General features: G+C 43.7%; 2 protein-coding genes and 1 pseudogene across 4 annotated transcripts; 1 reads left to right on the top strand and 2 right to left on the bottom strand.

The window, feature by feature from the left end:
- Positions 1-3,186: 3,186 nt before the first annotated feature.
- Positions 3,187-10,538, bottom strand: LOC109783605 (uncharacterized). 2 transcript variants are annotated; one of them, XM_020342204.4, is made up of 5 exons: positions 10,227-10,468; positions 7,705-7,766; positions 4,072-5,930; positions 3,907-3,990; positions 3,187-3,482 (listed from the first exon to the last, which is right to left on the bottom strand). In XM_020342204.4, the coding sequence occupies exons 3-5, from the start codon at positions 5,873-5,875 to the stop codon at positions 3,382-3,384; spliced, it is 1,989 nt and encodes a 662-aa protein (XP_020197793.1). In that variant the 5' UTR covers positions 5,876-5,930; positions 7,705-7,766; positions 10,227-10,468; the 3' UTR covers positions 3,187-3,381. The 2 variants fall into 2 exon arrangements, with proteins under 2 accessions (XP_020197793.1, XP_020197786.1); XM_020342197.4 differs by lacking the exon at positions 7,705-7,766 and having other exon boundaries at positions 10,227-10,538.
- Positions 10,539-11,209: 671 nt separating this feature from the next.
- Positions 11,210-19,233, top strand: LOC109783620 (protein DA1-related 1). 2 transcript variants are annotated; one of them, XM_020342213.4, is made up of 12 exons: positions 11,210-11,752; positions 12,731-12,884; positions 14,318-14,408; positions 15,119-15,326; positions 16,153-16,273; positions 16,348-16,431; positions 16,729-16,848; positions 16,967-17,179; positions 17,266-17,328; positions 17,414-17,529; positions 17,877-17,935; positions 18,625-19,233. In XM_020342213.4, exons 2-12 carry the CDS (start codon positions 12,765-12,767, stop codon positions 18,942-18,944), a joined length of 1,515 nt encoding a protein of 504 aa, XP_020197802.1. In that variant the 5' UTR covers positions 11,210-11,752; positions 12,731-12,764; the 3' UTR covers positions 18,945-19,233. The 2 variants fall into 2 exon arrangements, with proteins under 2 accessions (XP_020197802.1, XP_020197806.1); XM_020342217.4 differs by having other exon boundaries at positions 11,228-11,738.
- Positions 19,234-20,508: 1,275 nt separating this feature from the next.
- On the bottom strand, positions 20,509-23,951 carry LOC109783595 (disease resistance protein RPM1-like; annotated as a pseudogene).
- Positions 23,952-25,728: the final 1,777 nt, after the last annotated feature.

Here is a 25,728-nt window from a genome sequence, read left to right as displayed (position 1 = left end):
CACGGTGACTGGACCCCCCCCCCCCCCCCCCCCCCCCCCCGCCCTTTCACCGGCTAGAGCCCGAATTAGCGCTGATGGACCCAGTCCGAACCCACCGCGCCCGCCGCCCGGGGAAACGAATTTGGCAAAAACAAAATCGTACAGCATGGACCCGCCGAGTCAGCACTGGGCGACACCGAGAACAGTCGTTGTCCTCATCGCCTAGGTTCCCGGGGGAATCAATGCCAAGGCTGCCTGCCAGTCAGCCTTCCATTGATTCACGGGCGGCGCAGTGACGGCGTGTCGCCGCGCGTCCAGCCCCCTCCCGCCACGCGTCCACACTGCTACCATCCGCTCGCCGCCCCTCGGCGCTATAAAAGCCACCCTCCCTCGCCGCTGGACGCAGACTTGCCTCGCCACAGCCTCTCTCTCTCGCCGCCGACGCCCTCTCTCTCCCCCCGTCTCAAGCCCGCAACCGATGGCGTAGAGGATCCCGACGACGGAGCGGCGGCCAACGGCTTTGGCCGCCGCCATCTACACAAGTGGGAGGCGCGCCTCCCCTAAGAGGCCAACTACCCGGCACCGCCCGACATGCACGTGCCGGGCTCGTGGAGGCTCAGCGCCAGCGGCGTCCCCATGCACCTGCCGCCCTCCGACGCCGAACGCCGCGCCGAGATCGCGCGTATTCGGGCGGCGCTATCGGAGGAAGCGCGGCAGCAAGCGAGGTACGCCTCCGATAGCCACGCACTATGGACGGCGTACTTCCAGCGCCGCCACGCCGACCAGCTCGCGTCCACGAACGACGCGCTGCGCTGGTGCCACGGGGGCGCCACAACTCCGACAACCGCCTTCAGTGGTGGGGCATTCCCGGGCGCACGCTTCACGCCGTCCTCGAGCACATCGAGGGCGGCAATGCGCCGGCGCTGGAGTACCCGACGCCATGTTTCTCGCACCGGAGCGGCAACTCGTGGCTACCGCAGCGCATGGCGGGGGCGTCGTCCTCTTCCTCCAACACGACGACGCCGCTCGCCGCCGTCAAGGACGAGCCCCAGGAGACGCCGGAGCGCCGGCGCAGCCGCGGCAGCTGCCTCGTCATAAGTGAGGGCTGCCGCCAACCTTCCCCTCCTCCTCGCGGCCATCTTCGCCTGGTCAGGCCAAAGAAGGAGCCGGCGACGCCGCCCGTCGTTGTCAAGCAAGAGCATGTCGACATGGCCGCCGACCTCAAAACCGGCCTCAAATGGGCGTGGGACGACTACGTTCAAGAGAAGATGGAGCGCCAGCGCCGTGCTCTCGGGGAGATAGCCGCTCGGCGCCGCGGCCGCGAGGAGGGCGGCACCATCGTCCTCGAGGACAGCGATGAGGAGGCGGCGCCGGCGCTGACCAACCTCGTCCGCCACGGTGACCCAGGACAGAGCTGCGGCAAGGATGGCGGCGGCGTGCAGGACGACGACGATGACGGTGACAGCGGCGACTACACCGCCTTCTTCAAGCTCCTCTGGTTGCAGTAGGCTCGGGGCGGCGGTGGCGGCGTAGTTCTATTTTTCTAAGTTTTTAGTATAAATATCAATGAAAACCGCCTAAATTTCATTGAAATTCGTGCACGCCGAAATTTGTGTTTGAAAAAACGACGTCACGCCGAAATTTCCGCCAGTTCGCCCCCAAGCGGCGTATTTCGAGTCCGGGGGGAACGACTGCAGATGCTTTAACAGTTCTTAGTTTGACACTAACGGTTAGTGTGTGGGGTCAGTTTAGATGAACACCTTTTCACTATCGGACGGGCGAATACAGTCCATCCAACCAGTTGATCTGATGGTCCAAATTGATAGACACTAGGGGATGAAATAAGTGCTCTCTCCATTTTCAGAATATAAGGTGTATTCTTTTCTTTCCAAAAGTCAAGCTTTTCCATCTTGAGCAAGTTCATGGAGGAAAATATCATGTTTTCCCTATATACTTGGCCAAACATAAATTAGTTTGACTTTTTAAATACTAACTAGCAAAAGGGCTCATCAGTTGCAACGGGTGAAAAAAAAATCATAATCTCCAATGGCCATGATCACATTTGCTGAGATAAACTATCACTCTCAATTTCGTGAAATCATGAACTTTTTTTAAACTCGTCAACATATCTGAAATCGTGAACATTTTTCAAATTCATAAGCACTTTTACAAATTTTCGAACATTTTATACTATTTACAAACTTTTTTAAAAATTGTGAACATTTTTTAACAATTTTTTTGAACCGTGAACATTTCTAGAATGGACGAACATTGTTTTGGAAATTGGTGAGACAATTTTTGAAATACGTGACCATTTTTTGATTTAACGAACATTTTTTGAAATGCATGATCATTTTTTTAATCAGCGAACATTTTAGGAATGAATAAACTATTTTGTAAGTCACAAACAGTTCTTGAATTTTCAGGATATTTTTTCATTCACGAACATTTTTCAGTACGTGAAATTTTTAAAAAATCATGAACATTTTTTTATTTCCCACGCATATGTTTTCAAAATTTTGAACATTTTTCTGAATAAGCAAACATTTTTTGCATGCACACATTTTATGATTTATTGAAAATTTATTTCAAAATTCTCATATTTAAAATTTTGGAACTTTTCTGAAGTCCCATATTATTTTAAAGTAGAAAAAAAGAAAAAAAAGGAAAAATTAAAGACGAAATTTAACAGTCGCCCGGAGATGGGCTGGCCCAAATGGCACAGGGAACACAACGGTGAATATGGCTCATAATTTGAACAGAAACTTGTCAATGTGTTGATCTTGTTTCAAAGCCAACAGCACAAGGAACACAATGGCGAATATGGCTCATAATTTGAACACCCGGTTCAAAAGTTTTTTTAATTTAAAATTTGAATATTTGAAGAAAAAAATGCACAGGCAGAACCAGGAGTCAGTTTCGCAAAAAAAAAAAAATCCAGTTAAAATACCAACTGACAGTACATGTCAAGCATGCATTGTGCCACATGCCACCATCCAAGGCATATGCTAACGACATAATCAACCAGACAAAACTGTCACCTTATCAGATTTTTTTTAGCAAACTATCTGCACAAGCACAGCATAACAAAAGAATAAATCAAATTGCTCAAAAAAAAAGGAAAAAGAATATCAAATTCCAACTCAAAGAAGGAAGAATAAATCAGATGGTACGCAGGGGTATAAACTGGCCATTAAGCCTGACAGGTTTATCCAAACAAGTTGCTCTTTTAATTACACCATATAACAACATACCCACAGCACAGCGCCGAGTATATAGGTAAAAAACGAAAGGAAAAGGAAAAAAAAACCCGAAAAGAAAAGTTCTGAGCAGAACATGTCCTTTCTGCAATGTATACATGATGCATATATTTTTGGCTCTACAGAGATATCTTCAACCGTCTCATTTCTGGCACGGCCGCTGCAAGGGATCCTGCTTCGAAGGGCCGTTCGGAGAAACTTTCCCCAAAACATTCAAAGCCTTCATCCGTTGCAGCTCTTTACCTGCGCGATTTAGTGTTAACGCACGCAGGATGTAAGTTCTTAAAACAAATATACAAGAACTGATTTCGGTAACATGTCGGCCCGATAAATACTTGCCGAATTGGGCCATAATGAAAAGATGGCAAATGCATGACTCACAGATTCAAACAATTAATATCACTCAGGACTTGTAGCGTTGAGATTGCAGAAAACTAAATTAAAACATATATTTATCGATGTTGAAACATATTCAGGCAGAGTGTTCCATTATTCAAATAGAGATACCATGCATCAGATGCTACCCATACCAATAAGGTTACCACAATATCAAGCTACTGAGATTTTGCAGCATAAATATGCAAATTGATAAGACAGTCCAATATGACGGCTGAAATATAAGCTTCAAGAATGATAAGAAAGCAAAATAAGGCAAGTGAAGTATCACCTTCCTCCACTAGGAGGTGTATTGCCCTTTTCTCCAGCTCAATCGCATGCATGCTTCGACCGGCTGCTGAGAGTGACCTAAGCACTGTAATTAGGAGGAAGAAGTCAATACCCTGTGACAGAAATAATTTCATAAATAACTAAGGTTGCTACCCAAATTTCTTACTTCGCATATAACCCTCCTGGGGTGACCGATCACAGTTCTCCAAATATGTCTGTAATCGATCATATCTCTCACTCCAGTACGGGTTTTGGTTGCCTGGTCTATGGATATCACCTTGAACGGTGGCACTAGGAGCGACCGGTGGCTCGTTAGCAGAAGCAATCGGCAGCTCATTTATCTTTGGTACAGTTTCTGCATGTGTTTCTTCAGGAGATTTAGATGGCTCTAGCCCTCCAGATTCAGACATTTCAGATGAGACTAGATCTACAGATTCAGCAATAGTAGGTGCCACTTCTGGTTTATTGACCTGATCATGTTGTACCATTTGCGGTTCCTCCTGCTCTGTTATCCTAGGTTCAGCAACAGGAGGTGCCACTTCTGGCTTATTGACCTGATCATGTTGTACCATTTGCGGTTCCTCCTGCTCTGTTATCCTAGGTTCAGCAACAGGAGGTGCCACTTCTGGCTTATTGACTTGATCTGGTTGTACCATTTGCCGTTTCTCCTGCTCTTCTATGCAAGATTCAGAGATAGGAGGTGCCACTTCTGGCTTATTGATCTGATCATGTTGTACAGTTTGCTGTTCCTCCTGCTCTTTTATTCCGGTTTCAGCAATAGGAGGTGCCATTTCTGGCTTATCGACCTGATCATGTTGCACCATTTGCTGTTCATCCTGACCTTTTATTCCTGGTTCAGGAATAGGTGCCATTTCTGACTTATTGACCTGATCATGTTGCACCGTTTGCTGCTCATCCAGCCCTTTTATTCCAGATTCAGCAATAGGAGGTGCCAATTCTGGCTTATTCACCTGATCATGTTGCACCGTTTTCTGTTCATCCTGCTCTTTTATTCCAGATTCAGAAATAGGAGGTGCCACTTCTGGCTTATTCACTTGCACCGTTTGCTGTTCATCCTGCTCTTTTATTCCAGATTCAGAAATAAGAGGTGCCACTTCTGGCTTATTGACTTGCACCGTTTGCTGTTCATCCTGCTCTTTTATTCCAGATTCAGCAATAGGAGGTGCCACTTCTGGCTTACTGACTTGATCACATTGCACCATTTGCTGATCCACTTGCTCTTCTATTTTTTCTCCTCCATTACCCTTCAACTCTTTAGAAGAGCTCACTTTACTATGTTCAGTTTTCACTTTCTGTTCCTCCTGCTCCTTTGTTTTCTCGCTTCCACTACTCTTCAACTCTTGAGAAGGGTTCACTCTACTATGTTCAGTTTCCATCTTCTGTATCTCCTGCCCTTTTGTTTTCTCACTTCCACTACCCTTCAACTCTTGAGAAGGGTTCACTTTACTATGTTCAGTTTTCACTTTCCGTTCCTCCTGCCCCTTTGTTTTCTCGCTTCCACTACCCTTCAACTCTTGAGAAGGGTTCACTTTACTATGTTCAGTTTCCATTCTCTGTATCTCCTGCTCTTTTGTTATCTCACTTCCACTACCCTTCAACTCTTGAGAGCAACTCACTTTACTATGTTCAGTTTCCACATTTCGCTGTTCCTCCTGCTGCTTTGTTTTGTCCTTGCCACTAACCTTCATCTCCGGAGACGAGTTCACTTTATTTTGTTCTGTTTCCACCTTTCGCCGTACATAAACATTATGATAAACGGGGCTTGAAGGAGCATCAGTATGCAGCCGTTTTGTGCCCACAGCCTTGAAAGGTTCTTCAGCAGCACCTTTATCCTTTGGCGGCAGAGAAGTGCCTTGAGACATATTTATGATGTTTGTACCTTTGTTTAGCAGCTCACGAGATGCTGCTGTTTTCACCGAGAATGCTAATTGCTTGTCGCTAGATGGCATGACTTCTCCAATACTTTTCTACATTATACTTATCAGTTATCAATGTTGATGAAACCTGTAACACATGAAATGCTTTCCATCAATAAGATGAACATGGACCACAGAAGATAATTGGGAAAAAAAACCAACTGTTCAAATAATGGCAGGAAAGAATAACACTTCAAGGTGACAGTTCAGTGATGTAGCGTTCATGGTTCAGAATTCAGACTTCTGTCTCTAGTTTGTTGCGGGTTCATAAAACTGAAGGCACTTTGAATGGGGCTTTAATTTCAAAAAAATGTGATAATGCTGGATGGTTACATAGAACAACATTTTAATAATTGTTCAAAAGGAACATATACATTGCAACAGTATGCAGCAAATATTTAAGCATTAAAAAGTGATACTAACATAGCATCTAATACATCAATCGCATGGTTTAGTTCAACCAAATTCCAGACAAGGTCATTGTAGTAAAGAACGGGTGAAAGGCATTTACAAACCCGTTTCATTAAGAAACACAATAGGCACAAGAGAAACAGGGCAACAAGTGACCACGGTGTCAGCATGCGAAAAGGAGCAACACATAACACATATACTAAACCCTGCTCCTCATGGAGGTTCAGCTCGTACAACCTGGGGTGGTAACCCTGTCTCCACCACTCGACCAATTTTCATACCATCCCCTATATAGTTAGAATACCATGGCTCTCATCTTGGAACAACCTGCTGTTTCTTGTTTCTTGCTAGACCCTGCTTCCAACATTGACCATACATGTAGCACCAGTGGTAGTCAAACTCCTGGCTTTTCTTTGGGATTTGCTTGTGCCATTCTATCAACCAGGTGACAGTCCACTAGGGAGTCGCCCGTCGATGCAATGCTGCAAACATGGCCCAGACCACTGTAGGACGAGCAGCCAGAGCTGCCAAGCCGCATGGGCAACTCATGAATAGATGCTCAGCTCACTCCAGCGCTTGTAAGAAAAGAGGACAGGTAAAATGGCTAGGGAGGCTGTGGTGCTCAAACCTATCAGCTGCCCAGCAGCGATGCTCGAGAGCAAGGCAAAGTAAGAACCTGCCCTCTAGCAGAGCCCTACCTATGCAAAAAATGCAACTATACGAACATGAAATCATGGGCAGGGGCAGATCTAGAGCCAAACCTCCCTGATGCACCACTTTTCCATGGCTTAAAAATTTCAAACAACAATGTACTGATTTACCGAATAATGGTGTATTTCATGAATTATGAAAGACAATGTATTGTATTAAAAAAAATTCAAATGGCAACCAAAATGATTGATATAATGGTGAAACAAAGGATAAAATTATATGGAAAAGAGGCACGTGGAATAGAGTAGAATGGCCTAAGCTCAAATGAAAGCATTTAATTAGCTAAATGCATGCACATTACCTTCTAGAACATTATGTCTTTTAAATCCATGAAACACACAACCATTTGAGAATAAATAACTGACTAACTGAATGCCGGACACATAATCAGATGCACAAATACAATGCATCAATACCCAATTAGATAGTGAATTATGAGTTGTAGCAACCCTGATCATTAACAAATTAACCAAGTACTCCAATGCCCACAAATTAACCAAGTACTAGAATGCATCAATGCTTCTAATGTAGATGTGCATTCTTGATAATTTCCAGGATATTTGATGAGGCCTTAGGTACTAGTGCCCAACAATTATTAAGTGCAAGAATAATTTCCAGACATCGTGTATCAGAGTTAGCCGACAATAATATAAATCAAGGAAATGCTTCGGGTCCTACAGTACAGCTAAAAATGTGGGGCGATAACATATTCAGTATCTTGCTAACATGAAAACACTAACCAGCATCAGGTATTAACTCTTCTTGAATTAAGACATCGCCTCGAACTAAAATCCTTCTCGACCTTCATATTGTGTAAATTCACTTATCTGTTAATTTAAAGATGACTAACATTTCCAAAGTGATAACAGAGAACGTGTTAACTGAAAAGACAATGCATGCATCTCCAATTTGGATTAGCTTTTGAAAAGACGGCTCATTAGTCATTCCACATATAATGAGGAAGAACCTTCATATTATGAAGTTTCAGTAAGATGTTACAATAAAAATGGAAGTTTGATGGTTAACTTTTTTTACCATACTTTGTTACTTGTTAGTGCAAGTAGCTAGAAATGAGGCTCACACAAATAACTTTCAAATCGAGTATGGTAGTATGAAACCACCTTAGTGTCATAAAACACATATGTTATTGGACTTGTTACTGAACAAACATTAATAAGATTTTGGAACCCACAGGCGGCAGAAATCAACAGAGAGAGTACAATCAAATAGTCCCTCTGTAAACAAATATAAGACGTTTCAGATCACTACTTTAGGGAGTAGGACATTACTAAATGAATGCACAATCATACTGCAATCACATTGTTTAGACAGTAATCAAAAGACAAAAGTTACACAAATATATCCAGATAGAATCTAGTTCACATGTTCTGTTAGATACTAGCTTCTATGTATAAAAGTTGTTTTGATTCAAACAGCATAAAAGATCAATCTCTTTAGCAGGAACTTGAGAAGATAGACTTCTGGTAAGTAAAAGCAAAGCCAGCAAGATCTAGCAAAGTACTCATCAAAATAAACAATGTAACAAGTTTTAGATCTAGTCAAAATGAACAACCATATTTATATATCTAGTGCAGACTGCAGTAAACCATGAAAAATTAATCACAATGACTTTATTCACAATAAATATTAAGTCTTTTTGTCTCATTTTGTTTATGTTGAAATGGCATCTTGTATGATTTTCAAGTATGAACCATAGCAACTTATAAGCCAGCATGAGAGAATAGTAACTTCAGCGATTTTTACAATGATATCATGAAGATCTTTTCATGATACCCTGAACTAAATGAAACAGAACATAAAATTCTTCATGCACAATTAATACATGTAGTATGATCAAGTGGCGCTATAAGCAGAAAATCCCCATCTTTATTTTTCTTAATGACCTACGGCAGCTGCTACCTAAAATAGCATCTTTCCACATGCACAAACAATTAAGTCAGATAATCAAAGGGGAAACCATACCAACGCAGATTATTACACTATAATTGTTGGATAATAAAATGGAGATAAGTGGGAAATCTCGACTGTTTGAAACTAAACTTACAATATCTGATGCCATCCCTTATGGCAGGTATCAACTAAAATGGCATCTCGTTCATATTCACAAACAATTAAGGGAATCATAACTTGAGCAATTTTTTACCACGAGCCAAGCTATCCTTTATCTCCTAGTGACAGCAAAGGACCAAATGCAGTACTAGTACTACAAAATTTGAGGCCTTCAGTCTTCTCACGATCTTTTTCTTGGATCTAAGGTAATTTCATGATATCATTGAACTAAGCAAAACACTAAATAACTGTTGTCAAAACATAAGTTGTTTATGCACAATTAATTACATCTACTATGATCAAGTGGCTTTATAAGCAGCAAATCCCCATCTTTATTTTTCTTAATGACATACGGCAGATGCTTCCCAAAATAGCATACGTACACATTCACAATCAATCAAGTCAGATAAACAAAGGGGGAACCACACTGATGCAGGTTATTACACTAATAGCTGGATACTAAAATGGAGATAGGCGGGAAATACCGCCTAAAACTAAATTTATACCATATCTCATCACACATCCCTTATGGCAGCTACCACCTAAAATGGCATCTCGTTCACATTCAGAAACAATCAAGTCATGATGATCAGAGGGTGGAAACACCAGCAATTAAGTCACGACTGAATTGCTGAATGGGCACCGGCATGGATCGCACGGTGCTTCAACAACCCCCTTCCTAGTTCGGAGGGATTAAATCTGGAACTAACACAGCATGCCTGCCTCCCCACATTTACTCACTTCCATATACTACTTACCACCATCAAGGATTTGCTTCTAGGCGACATTAGTAAATAAAATGTAATGAAGCCCGGCAGTAATGTCAACTGGCACTTGGAGTAACCACAGTGTGTGCGCGCGCTGAGCAAAACCTAACCAAGAGCAGAGCAAATTGCTATCCATCCGACTGCACACTTTGGTATTCAACGGAAGCAGAGGGATGGACGGTGCTAGCCCGTTGGCCCGCCGGAGGGGACAGAGCTCCCCGGGGATCGTCCGTTCGTGCTAACAGAAGCGGAGACTCCGCCGCTTCCCCTCAAAAAGGGCGCACGGAATCTCTACACTACACGATTCTAACTGTCAGCCCCAATCCCTACCAACGGAATCGCGGGAGAACCGATCGGCGGGAGTCCAAATGCGGTGGCGGGGGGGAGCCGGCCCGTAGGCGCGGGGGCGCGGGAGGAGGACTCACCCGAGATCGGCGGTGCCGGTGCTGGTTGCGCCGCTGGGAAGAGCCGTTGCCCGGGCGCGTACTGGACGGAGACGCGCGCAAGTGCTGGTGGGTGGCCGGAGGGAAGCCGCGGGGGGTTGCCGGCGGCGAGGTTGCGGCGGAGGAGGCCGGGCGAGCGGGCTGATCGGCGGGGAGAGGGGTGGAGGATTCGAGGAGGAGGAGGAGATTGGAGTCGGGTGAGAGAGAGGGAGAGAGAAGCAGATGCGGTGGTGATGTTGATCCGCGGGCAGGGAATCCAACGGAAAACTGTTGGGTGGCGATGGCCGTCGGATCGGGGAGGTCCGGGGATCGACGGCTGAGGGTGGTTTTACCGGCTAGTGTTATGGGAGGGGGGCGATTTGATGGCATGCCTTGTTTGGATCGCGGTTACACTTGTTGATTATGCTAATTTAGTGAGTAATTTATTGTTGGGATTGCAGTTACGCTAATTAACGCGCGCACGCATTTTCGCCCTCGGGTGTAGGCGACGGCGGCGGCGAATAGAAGAGGGAACCGGGATGGAGGTGACGCCGCGTTTCACCTCATACCAGCGAAAGTTCGCGGGAAGATGGCGATCACAGCAACCTGCTTGAATTCTGTTTTCGTCATGAAATTCCTATGCTTACAAACTAAAACTGCCATCCTTGAATTGCCAATAAAAATGTTCGCAATCGCCACCCCTCTCGATGAACGTTAGCCGAACGACATTACCGTTGCCTGCTGCCCGCCGACAAGACGGCGCCACACACGACGTCACAGGGAGAGAGAGAGACGGCGTTGTTCTCGGGCTACGACAACGATGGCCCGCGGCTAGCAACCCGGTGTCGAACCGCGGCGATGGTCGCACCGGCAACGGTGCGGCCCGGGGGGACTGGGCCGCCGTCGAAGGGAAGTGGGGGCCACGGCGTGCCTGTGGGAGAGAGGGTGGGGCGAAGGGGTCAAACGCGTTGACAGAAGAAACGGACGCGAGCGAGACGGTCGTCGTTGGTGTGCGCGTAGACATACGACACGGCGACGCGTACGATACGATACAGGCAGCCCCGCCCCGCCCCCCTTCCCCTTCCTTCCCGTCGGTTTCTTCTCTCCTCGCGCTGCCGGTACAGAGGAGAGGAGAGGCGGAGGGGCGGGGGCTCGCCGTTCGCCGTTCGCCGGCCCAATCCCGCCGCCCGCCGCGGCCCGGAGCGATCCACCGCCCGCCCACCTCTTCCGCCCCGCCGGCCGACCCCGCGGACGGGCCGCGGTCGGGGTGACCGAAATCGGGGCCATCCTCTCCCTCCCTCGCGGGTCCAGTTCACACCGTTTCTTCCCCGGGCGCGGCACCCGGCGGAGGCCCCGATCTGTATCCATCCGTCTCCCCCCGCATAGCACCCGGCGCGTCCCGCCGTCGCCGTTCCCCGCGCCGACGCCGGCTGCCCCCCTCCCCACCGGATCGCTCCGCCGGCCGGCGCCGCCAGCTGCCCCTCCCGTCCTCGGCCGCGGGACCCGTCGTGGGAGGTTGATCTCGCTCGGTACCTTCCGTTTTCCTTGTGCTCGCCTAGTTTACCTGTCGGACCGCTGTATCTGTGCCTGCCTGCGTTCAGTACTTGTTCTTTACCTCATCTGTTCTATTATTGCCTCTCCCTGTTTTTGCTAGCTGTGTCATTGTGCTCTGGTGACAACGAGAAATCTTTAATTTGTCTCTAGTGGTCAGTAGCTTCTGCAGCTTGTGATCCAAATGCAGAAGGACCCTCCCTGTAATCTGTCAACATGCAGGGAACAAGTAGAACCGCCCTGGTTTCCCCCAATCCAAAAAGGGAAACATTAGATTCCATATTCGCGCTGCACTAGTTCTCAGTTATTTGGTAGCCGTTAGCGATTGGTCGCCGTGCTGCTCCTCGTGTATTTATTAAGCAGCGGTCTCTTACTCTTCTTTCTGTAGCTCCGCTGCTCGACGATCAGTAGCCAGAGTAGAAAACAGGGCTTCACATGATCCAGGGACACGCTACGGTTTTCAGGTGGGCAGAATGAAAATCCCAGAGAAGGGATGCAATCGCTTAGATGGAGAACTGCTGAATCCTGATTATACATCTCTCTTGGTGGCAAAGTGTTGAATTGAATCATGTAGTATAATAGCAGCACATCCTTAAGTCCTACTCTTCAAGGTCTCATATAACATACTACCTACCTTCCTAAGCTTTAAGTTCTGGCAGGGTGCTGCTAGTGATAGAAAACTTCAGCCTTGAGAGTACCTTCTGATAAGTTGGATTGGCTCTGCAGGAATCCTTGCTTAATCGCTATCCGTCCTGCTAGCTATATTCTGTGACCTGGATGGTTATTTATTGGTTAGCTGTGTGAGGGCATTTTAAACAGTTGTACATTTTACAAGATAAGCAATCCACTAAGTTGACTAGCTTTGATGATTGTTTGCCATCCTTGTCCATAGATTATGTGTACCAAAATGTGTAGCTACCATTTTTGTGTGTCCTAACATGACCGGTTGATTGCAGATAACGGTGTTCCTTCATTGCCATTTGGGAAAATATGGGTTGGTTGACCAAATTTTTTAGAGGTTCAACCCACAACATCTCGGAAGGGCGAGAACAAAGCAAGCCTGCAGAAGAGACAAGATGGAATGAACCCTCCACTTCCACTGTTGTGATTGTAAGTACTTCAGTGTGATACACTACCCTCTCGGCAAAAAGGGTTCAACGGTGTTCCAATGTGCGATGCACTACCCTTGCCATTTTATTTAACTGAATGGGCAAAGGAGACACGTATGAATTGAGCTTTACGGAAGCTCGAATGGCACCCATGTGTATAGTAAAAGGATATTTCGCTTTGCTGGGCACTCTGTTTAAAAGTTATATGCCACTGTAATACATGTATAATTACCGTTCCCAAATATGCTACATCTATATACTTAATGAAGTCTTGACCACTCATTTTTTTATAGCGGCCGTTATGTCTATGGAAAATGTTCCGAAATTACAGATAATCTCCCACAAAACTGCAACTATCGTATTATCCATATATAACAACAAGACTTACAGCACTTCCATCACAGCTTAATGAATGATAAACCTTGTTACTGATGCAACGAGCACGCATCAAGGGAGATATGAATCTATCCTTGACCAACAGCAATAGATGCCTCACCTTTAATCGTTTGGTAGCTTGTGCAACGTAGAGTGCAGCACCATGCCTTTAGTGGTGTATTCACGAGCGCCACACAGGTGCCGTTCGACTTGCTGGCATTGCCATTCATGGCTGCTGGTCTTGACAAACCAGATATCCCTGAGATGTGGTGTGCGATAGAGGCAGTGGACCCTGTCAGGCCCACTCCTTACGCGCTGCCCATGATAACAATTCTTGCACACCTGTGATGCTCACCATCTGCCTGATTTAGTGTTTTTAAGGGGTCTGCAGGTTTATTGTATATGTAGTTCTAGTACTTTGGAGGTGTATAAATGCAATTGCTCCTTGTTTTAGAACACGTCATTACCATCAAAGGAAGGCCAGCTTATTTGTCGTTTATCTGTCTCACTAAATGATATTAATTATTTTCCACCTGCCATTGGTAAATGTACTTTGACTGAGATGCATCCATAAATATATGAACCAGCCAATTTCTAAAGTGTTTTTAAGGAGTATGCAGGTTTATATATGTAGTTCTAGTACTTTGGAGCTGCATAGATGCAATTGCCCCTTGTTAAAACACATCATTACCATCAAAGGAAGGCCACCTTATTTGTCGTTTATCTGTCTCACTAAGTGATACTACCTCTGTTCACTAATATAAGACGTTTTGACAGTTTAAAATGAACTGCCAAAACATCTTACATTAGTGGACAGAGGGTGTATTAATTATTTTCCGTCTGCCGTTGGTAATTGTACTTTGACTGAGATGTATCCATAAATATGCGAACCAGCTAATTTCTGTGTGACTATACCTCTAAATTCTTGTTTGAGCACTAATTAATTTGGAATATACTAAGTTTATATATTGTTATGTTGGTATTTAAAATTTAAGTTTAAAAGGAAATAAAGACCATGCTTTGACTATGTATCTGATCCAGTTTCCGCACTTGATTTAGGATCCCCTTTCGGAATTTGATAATGAGGATATTGACCGTGCTATAGCACTTTCTCTATTAGAAGAGGAACACAGAAAACCAAAGGAAACAGGTTAGTATTGTATCTCTATTACACGTGCTGCTGAAATGCTTATTGCCCAGAAGCGTGCTTTGTCATTGGTGTTTATCCTCTTATATTTTTCATTTTTTTCTTATGCCTTAATTTCTGCTGAGGTTCTACTACTACTAGTACTACTACTACAAAAGTTTTTTGGGCTAGTTTATTGCAGATTATTCTTCGCATTTGTTGTTTCAGAGCTTGGTTGATCTTTTACCAATTTGCATGTTTGAATAAGAACGCAGTCAGACTTACCTAGTGTTTAATGGACAAACTTTCTTATAGATGTCCTTGGACTGTGGATGTAAGTAAAATCCAACAGAGCATAAATAATTCCATATTGTAATAAGGCACGTGGTTAATGTATTTTCTTATGGCAACTACTTGATTGATATAGGCAGTTTATTTCTCACATAATTTGGAGTAAATTGTGGTGCAAATTCTATTGCTCTAGATGTTGCAATCAAAATTCCTTGGATAAACATTTGCATATATTTGTTAATATTGTTTTGGACTGTGACTTAGATCACTGAGACGTGAGACCGTAGTCAGAAATAAAAATGATGTGTTGTTTGGATGTTCCTTTCAAGCTATTCAAGCTCATTGTATTCTCCAGTCTTCCATTGCCTTATAACCGTACATTTCAAATGAATCCATGCATTTAGTTTGTAATACTTTCTTGTTTATTTGTTTTTTCCTTTTAGGAAAGGATCTGCATTTAGATGAGGATGAACAACTGGCAAGAGCTATTCAGGAAAGTTTGAATGTTGAATCACCCCCTCGTCCTCATGAAAATGCCTCACCCCCTCGTCCTCGTGAAAATAGTGCACACCCTCGTGCTCGGGAAAATGGCAATGCCAACGGCGGCAATTCGTATCAACAGTTACCATTTATGTTTTCGTCTGGATTCAGGTTTGTAGTAGTCTGTTACTTTAACATGCTAAGATTTTATTTGTATGTGCTGTTTTGAGTTGATTTATGTGAAGTGCCACACATTTGAACTATTATGAGAATTAACCAGAAAGAAAGTATTATAAGTAAAATCCAAATCCATAGAAGCTGTCTGCTAGACATACTATGATGTGAAATGTCATGTTGATGTTGTTAACTCATTCCATGAAATATTGTATTTTGTTTAAGAGTTTCACATGACCATCTCAGTGATAATGTGTATTGGGTGAAAACTTACAATTTGGGTTTGCATATCCGCTAGGGGAAATTAAAAGGCCACCCCCATCCACCCACCCACACACCATGTTTTCTGAAAAAAGAAATGCAGTCGAGTAGTTTTTATCCGAATTTTGAAATTTTGCATTTAACTTATACAATCATTTGATCCTTCATACACTGCTTCAAAATGTCCTTTTAAAAAAAATCAAACTGTGGTTTGAAATTTAGAGCTCCATCATATAAGTGAAAGAAAAAACTCGTCAGACTTAGTTTGCCACCGTCTTTATTCGATAAACCATTTCATGTAATTGTTGAAGCGTAGAAATACACCATAGGGTGCGATACTGTGATTATATCTTAACATGAAGTGCCTGGGTGTGTGAAGTCTGCTGATGCTGTCAAAAGAATAGAACATGATACCTGGTAAAAAAAAAGAACAAGAGAGTGTGTATAATTTGTTACTAGGAGAATGTTGTGTCGGTCCAGAACAGTCTGTGATTGCAAGCAATTATGGGAGTTATCTGTACTCTGTGGCTATATTTGATGTTATATACACGTCTTTTCTCAGGACATGTGCTGGATGTCACAATGAGATTGGCCATGGACGTTTTCTTAGTTGCATGGGAGCTGTTTGGCATCCAGAGTGCTTTTGCTGCCATGCTTGTAATCAGCCAATATATGACTATGAGGTAGCTCTTTGTTGTTTTGTGTACCAATTAAGCAGTTGCATTGGTATATTGACCTTACCAAAAAAAACATGCAGTTCTCCATGTCAGGAAACCATCCATACCATAAAACTTGTTACAAGGAGCGCTTTCATCCAAAATGTGATGTCTGCAAGCAATTTGTAAGAATCGCTTCATTATCTTTTCTTATCTGTTTGCATAAGACGATTCTCTCTGTTCTGCATTTTATATGGCAACCTTTGCAAAAAAAAAAAAACTAATAAGTACCAAATTTCCTTCCAAAAATAATGTGTTTTGAACGAAGTGATCAATGCTTCATCTGTCATCATTTATTACAATTATGTAAGCCTGGAAGCATGTAGACAGTGACAACATTCTAGATATCTTGTGGAAGTTTTTTGTTTATCGGCTTTGAATTTTGATTTTTATGCACCATCTTGTGGTTCCTTCTTGTTCAGATTCCTACAAATATGAACGGCCTTATCGAATATAGGGCACATCCTTTTTGGTTACAAAAATACTGTCCATCACATGAGGTGGATGGTACTCCAAGATGCTGTAGTTGTGAAAGAATGGAGGTATGTTCAGCTATCTTGTTTGCTTCTAGAGTTTTGATCTTGAGCATACTTGGTTAGATAAGTTGCTGTCTCCAAATCTTGGCTCACTTCATTCCAATATGGTTCATTTATTTATCAGCCAAGGGAATCAAGATATGTATTGCTTGATGATGGTCGTAAACTCTGCCTGGAGTGCCTTGACTCTGCAGTGATGGATACAAATGAGTGCCAGCCTCTTTATCTCGAAATACAGGAATTTTATGAAGGTCTCAATATGAAAGTGGAACAACAGGTTCCTCTGCTTCTTGTAGAAAGACAGGCTTTAAATGAAGCCATGGAAGGAGAGAAAACTGTATGTCTGTTGAACCAAACTACCATGAATTCTTCTGCTTTCACTTTCCTATTAGTTGTAGTTAATTTGTTTTCTGTGGAAACCAGGGACACCACCACCTTCCTGAAACCAGAGGTTTGTGCTTATCGGAAGAACAGACTGTCAGCACGGTGAGAACTGTTCCAAACACAAGATAACTTGTTCTTTCATCATTTGACCTGCTGGGTTCTGACCATGTAATAATGTTATTTTCAGATATTGAGGAGACCAAGAATGACGGGAAACAAAATTATGGAAATGATAACAGAGCCGTATAGGTTGACACGGCGATGTGAAGTGACTGCAATTCTCATTCTATATGGTCTCCCAAGGTGAAGCATTAATTTTCTGCTTCATAATGTCAGAATTGTCTCTGTAAAGAAACAACAATGTTATAATCAGCAGCTTCCAGTTCAAAAATAGTTCTATTTCAGTATACTCTTTTGTGTTGTCAAAAAGATATGAATTACATGGATTATTTGAAGATATTCTGGGTTACAGAACTTACTGAAGGGAGCAAATGATCAAAAACATTAATGTTGTGCTTCATCAGTGGATCTTCTCCTGTTACTTAAAGAATCATTGTCTCATCATCTGCATCTTTTATTGTTTGAACCTGCTGAACTCTGAATGTGTTGACATGACTTTGCGAGTCTCTAATGAGTTCTTGTTCTTGCAGATTGTTGACAGGTTCAATTTTAGCTCATGAGATGATGCATGCGTGGTTGCGTCTTAAAGGTTGTCTTTAATTCTTGTGGTATTTAGTTATTGTGTTTTTACTAATAAAATAGCATACTGACTCATAGTACACTGAAAGTCGGAGTTCAGAATATAACCTACTAAATACCACGTCTTCGTTCTTATTAAACAGTTACTCTAAGGTAATCAAAATGGGGGAAGAGAGTACCAGCCTGAATCAATGGACAACCGGTCTTACATCAGTGGAATTATTATGCACTTTTTTGCTGGTTATGCTCTCTTTGGTACATGGTTTCTATTTTAGCATGTAAAGGTATATTTAGTAATGAATCTGCTAGTGCTTTGCTTACAGTAAAGACTAAATGTCAGGATTGGTTCAACTACCAGAAGCCTTGATTCTCTAGCTTAGAAGTCAGGGCCAAAATCTTGTATGGAGTATTACATTCATGTACCTTTAGAACCAAGAATTAGCAACTGGGATTACTGAACTACTTTTAGATTTATTGGGCTTGAAGTCGTGTTATCTTGCTATGAGACTTTTAACCAATTAATGTTAATCTCCACTCGAGAAGTCGAGAACCATTAGTATATTGGCAATGACAAGACAATCAATACTGATTTATCTACCAAGAAAAGTTTGCATCAGCTTCTTATATCATTTTATTATCTACTGTCTAATGGAGTAAGGAAGATGGACATTCCATGCTAATGAGTATGTGCATTCACAGGATACCGCACACTCACTCCAGATATAGAAGAGGGCATATGCCAAGTCCTTGCCCACCTGTGGATCGAGTCGGAGATCATGGCAGGATCAGGCAGCAACGCCGCATCGACATCCTCATCCTCTTCATCATCCACATCGTCGAAGAAGGGCGGGAGGTCTCAGTTCGAGCGGAAGCTCGGTGACTTCTTCAAGCACCAGATCGAGTCGGACACCTCCGTTGCCTACGGGGACGGTTTCAGAGCTGGGAACCGGGTTGTTCAGCAGTACGGCCTGAAGCGCACCCTCGAGCACATCCGGCTGACAGGGACCTTGCCGTTCTGAGAATGCCAGAGATCCACCTTTTCACCGGAAGCTATATACCGATTTGTCATCGAGAGTCCATTTACAGGAAGAAAGAAAAGAAGGAAATGAATTTTGAAATGCACAAATTGTACAAACGTCTGGTTGATATTTTTTCTTGGAAGGGCTGAGCACAGTATATTATTAGAGATGCATTGAGGTGGCTTGCCCTGACCAATCTGTTGTATTGAGGGAGATCAAAGATTGAAATGGAAACAGTGGTATTTCTCATGTGATCTTAAAGTTAATAAGGAAAAGTACACTCCATATATATATGTCGTGGCCTAGCGGGTGATATTTGCGCGTCATCTTTTCATTTGCGATTACAAGAATATACATGTACTCCCTCTGTAAAGAAATATAAGAGTGTTTAGATTACTACTTTAGTGATGTACTCCCTCTGTAAAGAAATATAAGAGTGTTTAGATTACTACTTTAGTGATCTGAAGCTCTTATATGTCTTTATGGAGGGAGTATCTTGTAATGTTAGCAAGACGGAAAAAAAGATAAGGCTATCTTGGGTAACTATTTGTCCCCTCTACAAGCCTACTCAATAGATGAAGTGGAAAGCGTCCCTGGTCACCTGGCAATGTCCTATTCTGTAACTGGATATTACTATGTATGTGCAGAAGCTGCTGCAATAATGCTCATACACATGACTCTCGTCAGGATTCTGCAATCTTAGCAACAACCGGAATTCGTCGCCATGGCTCGCCGTTTCGTTCAGGGATATCCGCCTCGGATATGGCGAAGGTCGTCATCGCAAACTACTAGTACGTAGTTGATTGACAATCGACTCATTTGTATAGCTAGGCTGAAGGCTTTTTCACATGAAAATTGCAAGAATGGACCTCGATATTCCTCCTCATCGTCATCAATGCTAGTATCATTTATATATGCGTAAAGCATCCATTGCTGAGACTCGGATTTGCAGATGAATTAAATTATATACATGCCATACTCAATGAAAATTCTTACACAAATGGTTTATTTATTTAACAGGCACGACCAGAATATACAGTATCGATTAAAGTTTACAAGCCCACACGAATAGAATACACACAATAGTTGAACGCACAAATTCACACAAATGGTTTAGTTATTCAACACGCACGGCCGGAATAGACAGTTCCGATCATAGTTTACAAGCTCACATGGATAGAATACACACAATAGTTGAACGCATTAACGCGTAAAAAGTGATCGAGCAATTCAGTTTTGCGGCACAAGCAGGAGGTGTCTTGTTATTTCAACGCCACAGACGAAATCAGTAGGAACTCTCAATATCACACTTCACAAGCAACCAATATAGCAGCCCAGTCTTGTACAACAGCAGTAGAACAGGTATCCAACCGAGGCGCATATATCTTCCTTTTTCTATGGCGGCCTACATAACCAGCAAAGTGCACTAACATGCTGAGAGTGATGTAAGTGATAATGCCATTTCACAGTCGAGAGTGATCAACTTACATGCAAGTTCTGGGAGGGATCACCGGTCATCGTCGTCATCGTCGCGGAGAGTGTGTTGCCATTGTGTACAAACAAGTTAAGGACATTGGTAAAACAACTTGAGGAAGTCGTGAGTAATTTGGAAGAAGCCTAGATACTGGAGGGGCATGAGAAACTCAAGGCCAGGTGGGACCTCCGCCATGCTGTTTAGGCTGCCTAAGGTAAATGATTCCAGAGTCGCCATGGCACCTTGCTTTATCTCTAGCCGCTTCAGGTCAGGCATGTCTCTTAGAGAGAGATGCTTCAGGTTGGGAAACCATCCCGTGAGAAACGTCAGCTTCTCTCCATTGTATGCTCTAAAGAAATGAAGAACTGTCAAATTCACCAACTGGGAAAGGGATGGCAAAGGGTCTTCTCTCAACTGCGACCAAGATAGGCGTAGTGAATACATGTTCTACTCCACACCTTGAAAGAGAGGAGACCCCCTCGAGAGTGTCCCTTCCGGTAATCTTCCGTTCAACCTTAACTTTTGCAGGCTAGTCGGGAGGGTCATCATGAGAAGTTCATTCTTATCACTTGCACCCACATATAGGTAGGACAGAAATGGCATCTGCACTAGACTCGTGGAGGTGTTCACAGTAGATTCCCTTCACATTGCATATCTTCAAGCTTCTGAGTTGCCTTAGCTCCACTAGTTGCTTAATGGATTCATCTTGCACTTCCAACGCTTGTAGAGTCTGCAGGTTTGTTAGGTTTCCAAGCCCAATGGGGGATGCATACACCACTGCTAAGTCGAAAGTCTCGTCCTAACACAGTTTCTTTCTCAGCAAATAAGTGCCTAAGCTTCTTCAACTTGACAATCCCTCTAGGCAACTCATGTATGTCAGATCTACAGAGGCCCAGTGTCAACAAATTCAGAAGCTTCTCGATGGATTACTTCACTTTTGAGTCCCGCAAACCCAAATGGCGGAGATTAAAAAGATCACCAATAGCATCGGGAATCTTCTCAATAGGTAGACAAGTTAATTCTAGCACTGTCATATATCTTGAATTTTCAGATAGTAGAGGTAGCAGGGTTAATGGCGGCATGCTTTTGTCCAGTGTAATGAAAGTTTGAGGTCCATGCATACTACTCCCTCCCTTCCTAAATATAAGTCTTTCTAGGCATTTATGGACTACATACGAAGCAAAATGAGTGAATCTACACTCTAAACTACGTTTATATACATCCGTATGTAGTCTATATTAAAATCTCTAGAAAGACTTATATTTAGGAACGGAGGGAGTAGAAAATGAATGATGAATACCCTTCTTTAGTTTGTGCACTACCAATCGCCGTCCATCCCTATGAAGAGATTCCCCGCATATATAATCCTCACATTAACACCAAAACGATAGTTCTGGCACAAATCAACTGCCAATTCACGTACGATATCATGCATTCGGAATCTTTTCATCCTACCAAATGCGTTCCTGCGAACAAGTTATAGCATGTTCCTGTTAACCAACTCCTTTAGATAGCCTTCTGCCACTTCTTCTAATGTGCTTACACCCTTCTCCATGATGAACCCCTCCGCCGTCCATAACCGTACAAGAATTTTTCTGCGGAAAAGATAGTCTTCTGGAAATAGGCTGCAGTACAGGAAACAACACTCTTCAAGTATGTTGGAAGGTAGATGAAGCTCAGGTGCAAGTTTAGCAACTTCGCCTTCTCGTGTTGGGATCATCAATCTACTGCCATTACCATTGCAAACAAGTGTCTTAGCAAAGCCATAAAATGCTTCTATGGAGCAAACATCGTCTAATATGATCAAATACTTCTTTTGCTTAAGAAATTCCTTCAGAGTCTCTTCAAGGTCTATGATTCTCATAGCCTCAATATTTGACGCAACACTCTTCAAGGTCTATGATTCTCATAGCCTCGATATTTGATGGAACACTTACTTTACCATGGAATAGTTCCTTGATTATATTTCTCAAAACATCTTCTCTAGAATAAGTTTGAGAGATGGAGACCCATGAGTGGCATTGAAATTTCTCTCTCTCCTTATTATAGACATTTGCAGCTAAAGCTATCTTGCCAAGCCCTCCAATTCCTACTAGTGTTATCACATTATGTTCTAGATCATCACCTTGCAACCACTCCTTAAGTTTTTCTCTATTTTCATCCACCCAAGCTAGATCTTCCTCATCAAGGGAACGTGAAATGTTTGCCAGATCTTGGGATTTATTGATAATTTAATTCAAGCTGCTAGTATCTCCATTATTTATCATGGAAACCCAACGGTTTTTCATCTCTAACAGGTGTGTAAGGTCTTTCTCTATTTCCTTCACTTTGGAAGCAATCTGATTCAAGGAAATAAGAGATCTTGGTTTTCCAAGCTTTTCTTCAGGTAAAAGCAACACCCAATATCATGTTCCCGACCAACTTGATACATATACTCATCCACCATATCCTCCATCCCATGTGCTACCTTCCGCACCTCATCCAACCAGCCCTCGTACACTTGATTGTTGTGGTTTCGAATGTCCATTTGACATAGAACATCATGAATTATGCGAAGCTCCCTAACAATGCAGCCCATGCTGCCCTGTAGCTCTATTACTCGGGTCCCATACTTGGAAAAATGAGCACTCGCCTGATTTGCTGCTCCATTTGCTAAGGCGAGTCCCATCTTTTCAATGACTAGAAGAAGCACAATTACAGCCATTACTTTCTCTCGTTGAGTTGCTAATGCCTCACTGGTTGGTGGCCTAGGTGCATATTTTCCTCTCTGTCTCTAGGTGACCATCTGCATAATGAAGCGACAGATGCATTAATTTAACTATTTTTATATTTTTTGCTAATAGCAAGCACTTGCCAAAAACTCTGCATGAACAGCTGAAAAGTGTAATTAAGTAGAACCTCCCAAATTAAGCAACCCTCTTATTTCATACTTATACCCACAAACAATAAGAGTTATTTTACGGTACATCTTACTACAGATTTTAAGGTGTAGAATATAACTGATCCAATGGTTATTATGGTTGGACCCAAAGTTTGGCTCAAGGAGAGTTTGGTAATTTCCTATTTTCTGACAATGGCTAGCTAGTTGTGGTAGATTTGTACTTCCATCTGTAATTACTCCTAATTAATCTGTTCCCCATAACAAATGCTAATGAATCTATAGTAAACTCTAATTAATAGTTCATATTAATTATTCACATCTTGCATGGGACTATGGCTGCAAACGAGTCTACTATATCATTAAGCTCCCTAGGATTGGTAGCCTCTCATTCAATTGATGACATTGGATTTGGATTGGGTTTCTAATTTTGATCGAATTGTGGTAGTTTTTTTGTTAAACACTCAACAAATCATGTGCTAATTAACAGGTTAAATGTGCCTGTAATTAAAATCAAATTGATGAATGAATAACGATTTGAAGGTCAAATTATGAGGAATCGGTGCTATCATCTCAACATCACAAGGGAATCAACCTTCAAAATTTGAGATTTCAACAACTAGCTAGAGTATATGTCCTTCTTTCGAAAAAGAATGGAAACACAAGATCCTACCTCCTCTTATGCCACGGCACACGGGTGCAGGGATGAGATGAAGGTGAGGCGGGGTATGCGGTCCGGCGGCGTTTTGCAGGAGGCGAAGCATGACGTGTGAGTTGGGGAAAATGCACCTTGGGTGCTCCTCATTGCATTGCTATGAATGTATAGCTGTTTTACATGTACACGTCACTTCAACGCAGGAGAAAGAGAGAGAGAGAGAGAGAGAGAGAGAGAGAGAGAGAGAGAGAGAGAAGGGGAAGTGCGACGTGGGCAGGGTGAGTGGGGATCGTGCATGGCATGCAAGCCCATGCATACGTGATCGCTGACTGCGAACAGGTGCCGTGGGAGGCACACCACTAGGAGCACCGCCCGGAGCGCCGTAGTGCGACGCCGTGTCGACAAAGTGATGAGCGCCGCCGGGCCGGGGCCAGAGGATGCCCGAGCACGGATCATGCGGCTTCCGTGGCATGGGCCATGCATGGACCATGCCGGTCCAGGGTGTAGGAGCAGGGGTCGAGGTGTGGAACCAGCCCTGTCAGAGTGGGATGCACTACTGGAATCAGAGAACTTGCCATCAACCAGTTCTTTGCCATCTGCTAGCTGACGGCAAAGAAGGTCTTTGCCGCCAGCTTACAAAAAACAGACGGCAGTTCTTTGCCGTCTTTTTGTTGTAAGCTGGCGGCAAAGATACTATTTGCCATTAGCCAGTTCTTTGCCGTCCGCTAGCTGACGGCAAACATTCTTTGCTGTCAGCTAGAGGACGACAAAAAAAGAGGTGGGCCCCACTAATGACCTGCTTACAAAAACCCTAGCGGCCCCCCTCTTTGTTGTCTGCTAGCAGACGACAAAGACGGGGCGGACGGCAAACGTTTGACTTAACAAACGGCCGCGCCCCCACCCCGACCCCTCTCTCTGTTTCTCTCCATCCCCGACGACCACCGCAGGCTGCCCCCCCCCCCCCCACCCGCCGCCACCCCCGCCGCCCCACCACCCCGCCGCGCGGCCACTGGTGTTGGTGTGTCCCGACGCCCTAGCCACATGCGGTCTCTAGTGGGTGATCCCCGGCATGCCGGCTCTCCTCGAGCATGAAGAACGCGCGGCAGTGGAGGAACGTATGGAAGGGTGTCTGCATAGTCAGGATGTGAATAGCATAATGATACGTCTTCAACGTATCTATAATTTTTGATTGTTTCATGCTATTATATTATCTGTTTTGGATGTTTAATGAGCTTTAATATGCTCTTTTATATTATTTTTGGGACTAACCTATTAACCGAAGGCCCAGTGCCAGTTTCTGTTTTTTTACCAATTTCAGTGTTTTGCAGAAAAGGAATACTAAACGGAACGAAACCTTCGCGAGGATCTTTCTTGGAACAAACGCAATCCATAAGACTTGGAGTTGAAATCTGGAACACCGCGAGGCGGTCACGAGGCAGGAGGGCGCGCCCAGGGGGTAGGCGCGCCCCACCCTCGTGGGCCCCACGGAGCTCCACCGACCTATTTCTTCCGCATATATATTCTCTTATACCCTAAAAACATCAGGGGGAGCCACGAAATTAATTTTCGACCGCCGCAACCTTCTGTACCCATGAGAACCCATTTTGGGGCCTTTTGCGGCGCTCCGCCGGAGGGGGAATCGATCACGGAGGGCTTCTACATCAACACCATAGCCTCTCCGATGATGTGTGAGTAGTTTACCACAGACCTTCGGGTCCATAGTTATTAGCTAGATGGCTTCTTCTCTCTCTTTGATTCTCAATACAAAGTTCTTCTC

Source organism: Aegilops tauschii, chromosome 2, assembly GCF_002575655.3.
Source record: "Aegilops tauschii subsp. strangulata cultivar AL8/78 chromosome 2, Aet v6.0, whole genome shotgun sequence".
Classification (NCBI taxonomy): Eukaryota; Viridiplantae; Streptophyta; class Magnoliopsida; order Poales; family Poaceae; genus Aegilops; species Aegilops tauschii.
The sequence above is the reverse complement of the archived record's forward strand: the minus strand, read 5'-3'. Positions and strand labels throughout refer to the sequence as shown.

Excerpts from the sequence above, each read along its gene's own strand:
- LOC109783605 (XM_020342197.4), bottom strand. The coding sequence starts at position 5,875 with ATGCCATCTAGCGACAAGCAATTAGCATTCTCGGTGAAAACAGCAGCA. Across the intron at positions 3,991-4,071 it reads CCAGGAGGGTTATATGCGAA|TGCTTAGGTCACTCTCAGCA; the intron begins GTAAGAAATTTG and ends TCCTAATTACAG. Across the intron at positions 3,483-3,906 it reads ACACCTCCTAGTGGAGGAAG|GTAAAGAGCTGCAACGGATG; the intron begins GTGATACTTCAC and ends TAAATCGCGCAG.
- LOC109783620 (XM_020342213.4), top strand. The coding sequence starts at position 12,765 with ATGGGTTGGTTGACCAAATTTTTTAGAGGTTCAACCCACAACATCTCG. Across the intron at positions 16,849-16,966 it reads GTAGTTGTGAAAGAATGGAG|CCAAGGGAATCAAGATATGT; the intron begins GTATGTTCAGCT and ends TTTATTTATCAG. Across the intron at positions 17,530-17,876 it reads ATTCTATATGGTCTCCCAAG|ATTGTTGACAGGTTCAATTT; the intron begins GTGAAGCATTAA and ends TTGTTCTTGCAG.